Raw genomic sequence first — 12699 nt, 5'->3', positions numbered from 1 at the left:
CTATGCCATGCTATGTGAAACCATGGAGTTCAAAGAGGGTATGCTTCCTGTTTCACACAAATGAATGTGCACAGATTTTAACTTCATGTCTTAAGGACACTACCTTTAACCTCACCTAATTCTCAAAATGTTCCTCTCATCCTCCTTTATCAAATGCCTTCTGAAAATCATGACGAATAACATCATATGCACCACTCTGACCATATCCTTTTGTTCTTTCCTCGTAGAATTCCACCATGTTAGTAAAACACAGCCTTCATCTGTTGACTGTTTCCTAAATCTCCTGTTCTTGCTGTGCATTGCTCAATCATTTCCTTAATACTGTAATACCTTCCATCAGTTTACCTGAGATGCACATACAGATTATAAAGATCAAGATGAAAGCAAATATCTTTTTTTATTTTTAGAAAGGTACCAGTAATTTTGTTTTGTAAATCGAAGTGTCTCAGATTTGGGTCTCTTTGCTTTTTTATATTGAATGTGTTTTGTTTTTTTTTTTTTAGGGTGCTATTGCTGAGCTAAGAATTAGTGGTGATCCTGATCTGGCTGATAGACAGTGTGATGAAGATGAAGGAGGAGATGATTCTGATGATGTAAGTACAACACCTCTCTAGTATTGTGGTTCTGAAGGTAACTACTACAAAGAGTTGAAGGCAGGGCTAGTAAATCCCCCTTTTGTCTCCAGCACTTGAGTCTCAAATTCTTTAATAAGCAGGGCTTGAACTCCAGAATAGCTTCTGTCAGTTTTTTAAGGGCTGAAACATTAACAAAAACACTCGCCGAAATGCCAACTGGAAATGTAATTTGGTTTAAACTTCACACGAGATACCATGTAATGAAAGCTACACAGCACAAACTTAAAATGCAAATAAAATTATGGAACAAGAGAGTACCACTGGAGCTTCAGGGTGTAAATCGAGTGAATTCAGAAAGTATTCGGACCCCTTCACTTTCTGCACACTTTACTGTATTGTGTTGTAAATTTAATTTTAAATGGATTGATTTTCCAATTTCCCCTTTCAGTCTACATTCAATAACCCATAATGACAAAGACTTGTTTTCAGAAAGGTTTGCACATTTATTAAAAATTTAAATCCCTCATTTATGTAAGTATTCAGATCCTTTGCTGTGACAGTCCAAATTGTGCATCTAGAGTCCATTTATTGCCAAATTAAGTTGAGTGAACATCATTTAAAAAGGAAAACATACATGCCAAGACAAAATCCAACCCATGAAGTCCAAGGAATGCTCTGTAGAGGCATAGACCAGGGCAAGGGGTTGAAACCATTTCTAAAGTTTGGAGTGTTTCCAGGAGCACAGTAGTCTCAATATTGTTAAATAGCAGAAGACCAGAACCACCAGGACTCTTATGACGATTGGCCTCCCAACCAAACTGAGTAACTGGGCAAGAAGGGCCTTGGTTAAGGAGGTAACGAAGGACCCAATTGTCACTCTAACAGTGTTTTCGAAGTCCTATTCTGAGACGGGAGAACCTGTCTCAAAGATGACCATCTCAGTAGCACTCCATCACTCAGGTGCAAATGACAGCCTGTTTGGAATTTTCCAATCAGTATATGAGGCTGTGTAGTATTGAATGCTGAAGAAAAATCCAAAAATGGTGCTCTGACATATGAACCAGGCTGATCAAGAAAGGTGTAGATTTGATTTAAGAATGAGGATGGGCAAAAATGGCAAAAATTTGCAATACAATAAAATGTGCAAAAAGTGAATGAGTCTGAATACTTTCTGAATCCTCTGTATATTATATGCATATCAGAGCTGTGTGTACTCTGATTGCTCTCATTTGCTGCGCAGTAATTTACAAATCAGTTACCAGAGGGTACACTATTGTGAAATGAAGATTTTTAATGTAGGTGTGAATACATTTACTGAAAGTACTTGTTTGGTGTCAGACACCAAATTATACTTTTTTTGATATGGAAGCTGTGTCCCATGAAGTATGACCACGTTCATAATGGACAGACATACATGAAAGATGTATTGCAGGGTCCTTTATATTGTAACACCCAGGTTTCTGAGGTGATATGAATTAAATGAGAAATAAGAAAATTTGCTTGGTGATAAAACAAGTTTGGTATTTCTATCATTCAGAACCATACACTATGTGTTCAACCACTTCATAACTAATTTGCTTAATTCGCAAATGTGAAATGCAAATTGCTGTTTGGAAATTAATTGAAATTCAGCTGAAAATAAAAACTATTGAGTTTTATGTGCTTGGGTCATATCTGTGGAATGCTGTATTACTATATGTATTCATACACTGCATATGCTTCATTAGACTCCTACTGCAGAGCTTTGAGATGATTATCACCTTATAAAAATAGCTTCAAACACACTTCTGCTTCTCAGTTATGTGAAACGATAGACAGCATTTTATTGTTTGTGCTGGAGAATAATACCTTTATATTTGTAGTTTGTCTACAGGTATGAAATTACGCCTAAATACTTGGGTGCAAAATAAAAACAATTTTGTAACCGTTGCTTTTCCGTGTAATCAGTGAAATCACTTTCACATACTGCATAAAGCTAGTTTTTGTACTGCTACATCCCAGAAATATGCCAGTGTTTGTAGGAATTGGAAAGGTTTAGGCAGCTTTTGTCAAAAATAGAAAAACTCATTAAAGTTTTTTTTTTTTTTTACACATTATCAACAGTATCTTGTAAAAATGTTAGTTTCCAACCGAATGGAATGCTAATGTTGTCAAAAAAAGTGTGTAATCTTATTTTCATTAGTTATAAGTGGTTGTAGTAAAAATGTAAGGAAGGTCAGTATAAACACTGAATTGTGCCTTATATTTTACAATTCTTCCGTAATACAGTATTCAGTGTTGTCTGAAAATGCTACCTCTTTAACTGAAAGGTCATGTCATGTCCTTTATTAACTCATTTAATTTAGACCAGGGTCATGGAGAGGTGCTGGAGGCTATCCCAGTTAGCATAGGGTGCAAGGCAGGAACAAATCCTAAACAAGGGGACCACACACACACACACACACACACACACACACACACACACACAAAAAATACACATTAGGGCTAATTTAGTGTCGCCAAGTCACCCAGCCTACATGGCTTTGGACAGTGGGAAGAAACCAGAACACCTGGAGGAGACTTGTGAGAAACACAGGTAGAACATGCAAACTCCATGCAGGAAGGACCCAGGACATGAACCCTGGTTTCCTTACTGTGAGGCAGTAGTGCTACCACTGCGGCACCGTGCAACCCTTCTCAAATGAAATGTTGAAAATTAATTATAAAATACAGTAGGGGGCTATAACCAGCTCCACACCCCAAAAACATTTTCCTTTTGCTCAGACAATGAATTGTGTTGTTCTTGATCCACCCATGCAGACAACTGCGCCTTTTCACTTGAAAACCTGAAATACTGCAGCAGTGCTGTTGAAACAGATTTTTAAATTCTCCCACCCCCAAGTCATAAAAAACAAATGCTAAGCTATTCCCTTACAAACTTTGTTACAGAAAAAGCTTACAATTACCAGGCTGGCAGCCCCCAAATTTCTGACTAATGAATCATACTAAGCTGCACTGGCAAATCTTCAAGTAATGCGCAGATTCACATGCTTTTGGTCATTACTGTGCCACACAAAATATACATTTGTGAACAGCTTCTTTAATATGTCCATTAATAAAGAATTTGTTTGAAGAAACAGTGGCTTTCTGTGTAAAAAATATTTTAATGCATTTTGTAATTGCTTTATAACTTCAAGGCAGGAAAGAAAAGGGAGGACAAACATTGCAAATATTTTACACCCATACTTACACAGCTGGCAAAGAAGATTTCTTTGAACGACTCCATCTGATGACTAATAAATAATGTCTTCTTGTTTTTTTTTTATTTTAATTTTTTTTAATTTTATTGCAATCATTCCATACAAATCAATCAATTTTTACAAAAAGTAGGATTGAGAACAAGTTGACCCCCACCCCTGAGAGAGAGAGCAAGGCCAACGGAGTAAAACTTAAGGCTTGTAAACATACCTAAATTGATGAGTTTGATAAGCCAATAGAGATGAATGGAGAAGAAAATGAAATACAGTACAGAAATAATTGCTTCCTCTGTGCTTTAACAGCTTATTCTAAAATATTATTGATTAGATCCTGCCATGTTTTGAAAAAAATCTGTATAGATCCTCTAACTGAGAATTTGATTTTTTCCAATTTCAAATAGCATAAAACATCGGTTTCCCACTGACTTAAAAGAGGAGAGTTAGGATTCTTCCAGTTTAGCAAAATAAGTCAGCCTGCGAAAAGTGTAGTGAATGCAATCACAGTTTGTTTGTCCTTTTCCACTTTAAACCCATCTGGAAGAACTCCAAACACAGCTGTTAGTGGGTTAGAAGGGATTGTGACACCAAGGCTGTCTGAAAGGTAATTAAAATTTTGGTCCAGAATGACGTTAATTTGGTGCAGGCCCAAAATATATTTTATTGTGTCTGTTTGCTCCATCACTGAAGTGGTGATGGAATTCTAATATTTTACTGTTGTGACAGTAGGGGGCGCTATCGCTCCCTTGAACCCTTAGGTACCATGCCAGACACCAGGTAAAAGTGCAATAATTATTCTTTTTACTATAAGAATTACATGCACTAAGCACCTTCCACTCCACACTACTCATAAATAACAATACTCAATAATAAATCCAATAACTCACAATCCTCCACTCCCAGACGCGTTGTCACCCTTCCACCCAGCTCAGCTCGCTGTCTGGGAGCTCCCTCAATCCTTTTAAATACCCTGACCTGGAAGCGTTCCAATCCCCAGTCCATGTGACTCTCAATCACTTCCGGGTCAGGTAAACAGTCCTTTTTTTCACTTCAGAAGCATGTCATGCCCCTTGTCCATGTGTGCTTCCGGGGCGTATGGAAAATATCCATTGTTCCTCCCTGCAGTGTCCCCTAATTGCCCCCATGGCATCCAGCAGGGCTGTGTATAAAAACTACAATGTCCATGATGCCCTGCTGGTCTTCTGGGGACCTCAATACTGCAAGGAGGGCTCCACCTGGCGGCTTGGGGGTATTGGCTGGGATAAATGGCCGGCCATACACCACACTGTCTAAATGAAAACCCTGTGATTTTCGCTTAATCAGTGCCCCTTCTCTCGGTGTCTGCATGCGTATTCCTCTGGGTCTCTGCTCTTCTTCCAGTGTCCCTTAAAGATAGACCTGTCAGGGTGACTGCAAATTCCAAATCTGCCATTGTTTGTGTGGATGGGAATGGATCTTGCAGTGGTCTGCATTTATTTCGTACCAAGCAGCCCATGCAACCCTGGATTGGATGAAATGGATTTGAGAATAACAAAAATAACATTTATTTCTATAGTACATTTTTATACAAATGATGTAGCTCAAGGTGCTTTACAAGATGTCAAAGTAGAACAAATTAAAATTAGATAAAAATAATGCATAAATGTTATACAAAATAAATAATACACACTTACTGTAAGTAAGACAGTTATACTGTATAATTAAGAGTCCTTAAATATAGAATTTGTTTTTTTTTTTAATTCTCTGAATGACAGACTAGTGATATAGTCAGTTGGCCAGGGTGGACAAGAAAAAAAAAAAACTCCAGTTAAGCTGTAGAAAAAAAAAAAACATCTGTAGGGGGTTACAGGCCAAAAGAACACCCAGCCCCACTGGCCATTCTGCCTAACATAAATATTCTTAAGTCATATTTTATTCATTTTTATTAAGGCTTTGTCTTAATTGAAGTTGGGTAATCTGCTTTCATTTAAATATTCACACATCACAAGTGGCTGCATAGGACTTTGATCGGGTGATGGTGGTGTAGAAAACAGAGAAAACTAGAGATTAATAAAGATTGCAGGTCCAAATGAATGATACATTTATGTTAATAATAGACACTGCCTGAATTGCACTAACATGATAAAACTGGTTTGTTTATTATGATTTCTTTACTCTCTGCCTCCAAGATTTAAATCTTAATTTGATTTGCACTGTGGAGTCTTTATGCTTGTAAAAAGAGAGCACAAAACAACACCATTTGCAAGGGACTGTACCTTGTTAGTGATTTAGCGTAACTTGTAATAATGTCGTACACCACAAGTGTCATAACGATGCTTTTAACTGAAATAGACTATTTAGTGAGCCCAAAAGGAGCCCAGATTGTATTTTATCTTTTTCCACCATATTATTCATTATATATCTAGCACCTTGATGCTAGTTTCTATAGACTTCATTTCCAAAAAAGTTGGAAATCTTTCTAAAAATGCAATAATAACTAAAATCCATAATTTGGTCATTCAAAAACTGCCCCTTGTCACCACTGCTGTTTGCGATTGCCATTTAACCACTGGCAATACATTGTCGAAATACTGATCAGATAAAGGGGATTATCAGAGAAGGACTGGAACAGAAAATCTCCTTATATGCAGATGACATGGTACTGTATATATCGGACCCAGAAAATTCTGTGCCTGCAGTCTTAGCAGCACTCACAGAATTTCAAAAGCTCTCTGGTCTCAGAATTAATCTGAATAAAAGTGTACTCTTTCCAGTGAATTCTCAAGCATATAATATTAGATTAGATACCCTACCTTTTATCATTGCAGAACAGTTTAAATACCTAGGGGTAAACATCACAAGTAAACATAAAGCTCTTTATCAACAAAATTTCGCAGTCTGCATGGAAAAAATTAAACAAGACTTGCATAGATGGTCAACCCTTCATCTCACACTAGCTGGAAGAATTAACACTGTTAAGATGAATATTCTTCCTAAGCTCCTTTTTTATTTCAGAACATCCTAATATACATTAATAAATCATTTTTAAGCAATTAGATTCAACAATAACCTCATTTATTTGGAATTCAAAACATCCACGCATCAAAAGAGCGACCCTACAAAGACAAAAGGCAGAAGGCGGCATGGCTCTACCTAACTTCCAGTTTTATTACTGGGTGGCAAATATACAGGCGATAAGAACCTGGACACAAATAGAAGAACATACACAGGCTTGGACCGCAATAGAAGTAAAATCCTGCAATTCTTCTTTGTATTTTTTGCTCTGCGCTCCAATAAACACACGTTATCGGCAATACACTAATAACCCAATTGTGCTCCACTCACTTAGAATCTGGAACCAATGTAGAAAGCATTTTAAGACGGAGAAGCTTCTATCTGTGGCACCTCTGCAAGAGAACCACCTCTTTCAACCTTCACAAACATATGCAGTTTTAATATCTGGAAAAATTTGGAATTAACTTGCTTAGAGATCTTTATATAGACAACGTCTTTGCATCCTATGAAAATTACATTCCAAATTTAACATTCCAGCTACACATTTCTTTCACTATCTTCAAATCAGGAACTTTGTTAAACAGAACCTTCCAGATTTTCCTCATCTTGCACCCTCAACCATGCTGGAAAAATTATTGCTCAATTTCAAGGAGTTAGACTCCATCTCTACAATATATAAAATCCTTTTACAATCCCTTCCTTTCAAAGATCCAAGAGGACACTGGGAAAATGATCTCTCAATTAATATATCAGAAAAGGAGTGGAAAGTAGCAATGCAGAGAATTCACTCGAGCTCCATATGCACAAAGCATACAATTATACAACTCAAAATTATATATCGAGCACATCTGTCTCGACTAAAACTCTCCAAAATGTTTCCAGGGCATGATCCAACCTGAGAACGTTGAAACCAAGTCCCAGCCTCACAGGTCACATGTTCTGGGCCTGCACCAAATTAACATTATTCTGGACAAAAAATTTTAATTACCTGTCAGACAGCCTTGGACTCACAATCCCTCCTAACCCATTAACAGCTGTGTTTGGGGTTCTTCCAGAGGGGTTTAAAGTGGAGAAAGACAAACAAATTGTGATTGCATTCACTACACTGTTGGCATGCAGACTCATTCTAATAAACTGGAAGAATCCAAACTCTCCTCTTTTAAGTCAGTGAGAAACCGATGTGTTATATTATTTGAAATTGGAAAAAATCAAATACTCAGTTAGAGGATCTGTACAGACCTTTTTCAAAACATGGCAGAATCTAATCAGTAATATTTTAAAATAAGTTCATAAAGCACAGAGAATTTGTTTTTAAATTAGGTATGTTTACAAGCCTTAAATTTACGCCGTTTGGCTTGCTCTCTCTCAGGGGTGGGGATCGATCTGTTCTTAACTCAATTTTTCTTTTTGTAAAATCTTGATTGCTTCGTATGGATTGTAATAAAATTAATTAAAAAAAAATAAAAAAAAAAAAAACTGCAACAATTCATTTCTTCAGTTCCCAAAGTATTACAAAGTGTAATTAAAAGAAGTATGCTGTGAGGGTGCCTTTAAGTGATTTTAATATCATTTCTTCATGTGAAAACTAATCAGTAATACAGTATTTATAGTTAATTTTGATTTATTTACCCTCATTGCACTGTTGTACAATAAACATACTTACTGAAATGAACAAGACTTTAACTTGATTTCATAGTAACTAGTGGCTTTGTAGGTAGTTGGCAGGCCTGTCACTGTGTAATTATGAGTAAGTCCCTTAATATGCTACTTTGGTTAGTAGCCTTGGCTAAAGAGAAAAGTAAATGCAAGTAAAATGTAACCCTGTAGTAACCAAATATGACACAAAGTTTTAACTAACCCCATTATTACTTAAATTTTCAAAATGTATAACTTGTATCTCACATTTAGGCTTCAGGTGACTATGGAAGTGGCATTGAAGAGAAGATTAAAGTTCAAACCGTAAGTCTCTGCTCCTCTTTTGTATTCTGACTATGATGTATAGTGTAGGATAATGGTTTGGTGACACGTCTTCAGTCTTAAATGATTAAAGTATTATTTTGTGTAATACGTCCACATGTGTTATACAAAAACTACATGTACATTAGTCAATGGTGAAAAAGATTAGAAAAGTGAACAAATCATATTTTTGTCATCTGTTAATAGAAGCAGATCAGTTCTGCCTCTGGAAGAATGAGCACACTGTCATCTTTTCTTAAAATACAGATGGTTCTCCAGTTCAGACTTGCATACTATTAAATAAAAGGGTAAAATAGCGGCAAATTCCAAGTTGGATTACCATCCATAATTTACTTTTCTTAGATATAATTCTATCAGTATTTACTCTTCAATTAAATGTTATTGTGCTGTACTAGACTATGATACAATTCTTAAGAATTAGAGCAGACAATGCTGACTTATTAGTTAAAATAAGGAAAAGCAGATGTCTTTTTGAGACTACGTTTTATCTATCTATCTATCTATCTATCTATCTATCTATCTATCTATCTATCTATCTATCTATCTATCTATCTATCTATCTATCTATCTATCTGTCTGTCTGTCTGTCTGTCTGTCTGTCTGTCTGTCTACATTAAGTCCTGAAAAATAAAACGGATTATAGGTTGTCCCATTTACTAATTAAACTACCTTACTTGGCAACTGTAATCTGTAGGATGACACTTAACACTGAATTGATTTCATGTTTGTACAGTATGCTTTCCATTCTTGGCACTTCCTTCATAATAATATCAAATTTTATAATATATTAAGGGAAACATCTTTCCTTAAGAAAAAGGAAAATGTTGGGCAGCCTCATAACAATCAGATTCCTGGAAACCTCACCCTTGAAATGACAATTTCTGTAGTGCTGGGCACAGCAGGGAATGTTTGAAACATGACTTGAGACAAGACAGTGTGTGTTCTCCACATTTAAGAGTTTAGTGGTTCAACTGTGTTTCATGGTGAGCCGTCCTTTTCTTTAAACTCTTGTGTTAAGCTGCCTTTCAGTAAATTCCTTGAGCACACAATAGATCTAATAAAACTATGAAATTTGTTGGAAACATCTCTCCCAGAGAGAGAATTAGAGAGGAAAGAATTGGATCTCCTCAAATATCAGGTTATCCTTAACTTTTTAAAAAGTTAAGATCACAACCAACATTATTTAAATGTCTTACTTGTATATTTCGTGAGAATAATATTTTTTTATCTGTCTGTCATTCTGTGAGGTCCCCCTATCCAGTACCAGGTAGGGCATCTTTTTACTTTATTCTTGCTTCAACATGGTGCTGGAAACATTTGTCAGTGATTTTGGTCTATACTGACTCAATAGAAAAATGAAGTTCTTAAATAAATTCCATCTAAATACCATGCTGCAAACCTGTTCTGTTCTCTTTCAAACTGAGTTTTAAGGACATTGCTGTTAATTGCTGTAAATTGTGTAAAAAGTGTTTGACTGTCGCCATAGCTGGTGTAAGTTAGGTGACATTTTTCCAGTTTTCAGTCATCCATCTTTGAAAATCACATGGCCTCTATCTTTCTGTACTTAGCTCAGAGGAGCGGAACCCGGCATGGTCATCTTCTGCTGTAGCCCATCTGTTTTGTGGTCTGACATATAGTGAATTCAAAGGTTTCTTTCTGCATGTCACCATTGTAAAGAGTTGTTTGAGTATTTGTGGCCTTTCAGTTAGTCAGCCTGTTGTCCTGTTGCCGACTTCTCATAAACAAGATGTGCCAGTTACTGAAGGACTTTTGTTGTTTACACAATCTTTTATTAACTTTAGAGATGGCAGTGTATGAAATTCCTAAGGTGGGCTAGTGTTTCAGAAGCTGGAATGATCACACTTGGCATCATCAATAATCCCATTGTGAAATATGTGGAGATCATACCCAACTTGCTGATTTAACATTCAGTCGATTAACAACCAAACTTCTTCAGGAGCAAAATGACTGCCAGCTTCTTAACCATGTTTTCACTACTCTTTCCCATAACTTCATGCTGTGGCTCAACAATTTTATTCCCCTGTAGTTATTACAGTCCTGCACATCCCCTTTATTCTTAAATATCGGCACCAGTACACTTGTTCTCCACTCCACAGGCATCCTCTCACTTTTCAAGATTACATTAAACAATCTGGTTAAAAACTCCACTGCCATCTCTCCTAAACACTTCCATGGTTCCATAGGTATGTCATCTGGACCAACAGCCTTTATATTTTTCATCCTCTTCATAGCTATCCTTACTTCCTCCTTGCTAATCGATTGCAGTTCCTGATTCACTATCTCCACATCATCCAACCTCTTCTCTCTCTCGTTCTCTTCATTCATCAGCCTCTCAAAGTACTCTTTCCATCTGCTCAACACACTCTCCTCTCTTGTGAGTATGTTTACATCTTTATCCTTTATCACCCTAACCTGCTGCGCATCTTTCCCAGCTCTGTCCCTCTGTCTAGCCAATTGGTACAGGTCCTTTTCTCCCTCCTTAGTGTCCAGCCTCTCATACAACTCATCATATGCCTTTTCTTTAGCCTCGCCACCTCTCTCTTCACCTTGCGCATTATCTCCTTGTACTCTTGTCTACTTTCTGCATCTCTCGGACTATCCCACTTCTTCTTTGCCATCCTCTTCTTCTGTATACTCTCCTGTATTTCCTCATTCCACCACCAGGTTTCCTTTTCCTCCTTCCTCTTTCCAGATGTCACGCTAAGCACCCTTCTTGCTGTCACCCTTACTACATCTGCTGTAGTTTTCCAGCTGTCTGGTAACTCATCACTAACACCCAGTGCATGTCTCACCTCCTCCCTAAACTCAACCTTGCAGCCTTCCTTTTTCAACTTCCACCATTTGATCCTTGGCTCTGCCCTCACTCTCTTCCTCTTCTTGATCTCCAATGTCAGCCTGCAGACCACCATCCTATGCTGCTTAACTACACTTTCCCCTGCCACCACTTTGCAGTCTTCAATCTCATTCAGATCAACTCTTCTGCATAGGATGTAATCTACCTGTGTGCATCTTTCTCCACTCTTGTACGTATAACCCTATGTTTCTCGCTCTTCTTAAAATACGTATTCACCACAGCCATGTCCATCCTTTTGGCAAAATCCACTATCCTCTTACCTTCTTCATTCCTGTCCTTGACACCATACCTACCCAACACCTCCTCGTCTCCACTGTTCGATTCACCAACATGCCCATTGAAATCCGCTCCAATCATCAGTTTCTGTCCCTTGGGTACACTGTTCATCACTTCATCCAACTCACTCCAAAAATCTTCTTTCTCACCCATTGCACACCCAAATTGCGATGCATATGCACTAACAACATTCATCATCACACCTCCAATTTCCAGCTTCATAATCATTGCTCTGCCTGATACTCTTCATCTCCAAAACACTCTTGACATACTGTTCCTTCAGAATAACTCCTACCTCATTTTCCCTCCCATCCACACCATGTAGTACAATTTGAATCCACCACCAATTCACCTGGCCTTACTCCCCTTCCATTTAGTTTCTTGCATGCACAATATATCAACCTTCATTCTCTCCATCATATCTGCTAACTCTCTCCCCTTACCAGTCATACTGCCAACATTCAAAGTTCCTACCCTCAGTTCCACTCTCTTTACTTTCCTGCCCTCCTACTGTCTCCAGACACGTCTCCTCCCTCTACTTCTCCTTCTTTGGTCAACAGTAGCCCAATTTCCCCCCGGCACCCTGTTGGCTAACAGTACTGGTGGCGGTCGTTGTTAACCTGGGGCTCGACCAATCCGGTATGTAAATTTGTATTGTTGTCCGCATATTGATTTGGCAAAATTTTACACCGGATGTCCTTTCTGGCGTAACCCTCCCCATTTATCTGGGACCGGCATGAAGAAACACACTGGTTTGTACATCATGTAT

The 12699-nt window shown here is 37.7% G+C and overlaps 1 protein-coding gene across 2 annotated transcripts in view; it reads left to right on the top strand.

Annotated features, from left to right (window-relative positions):
- The window catches only part of col18a1b (collagen type XVIII alpha 1 chain b), a 315691-nt gene that overhangs the window by 189802 nt on the left and 113190 nt on the right, over positions 1–12699 (top strand). For both annotated transcript variants that reach the window (XM_039756370.1, XM_039756369.1), the window contains 2 exons: positions 504–593; positions 8711–8761. In XM_039756370.1, the coding sequence (XP_039612304.1) occupies positions 504–593; positions 8711–8761 (141 nt within the window). The remainder of the gene's footprint in view (positions 1–503; positions 594–8710; positions 8762–12699) is intronic.

The sequence above is a fragment of the Polypterus senegalus genome, chromosome 6 (assembly GCF_016835505.1).
Source record: "Polypterus senegalus isolate Bchr_013 chromosome 6, ASM1683550v1, whole genome shotgun sequence".
Classification (NCBI taxonomy): domain Eukaryota; kingdom Metazoa; phylum Chordata; class Cladistia; order Polypteriformes; family Polypteridae; genus Polypterus; species Polypterus senegalus.
The sequence above is the reverse complement of the archived record's forward strand: the minus strand, read 5'-3'. Positions and strand labels throughout refer to the sequence as shown.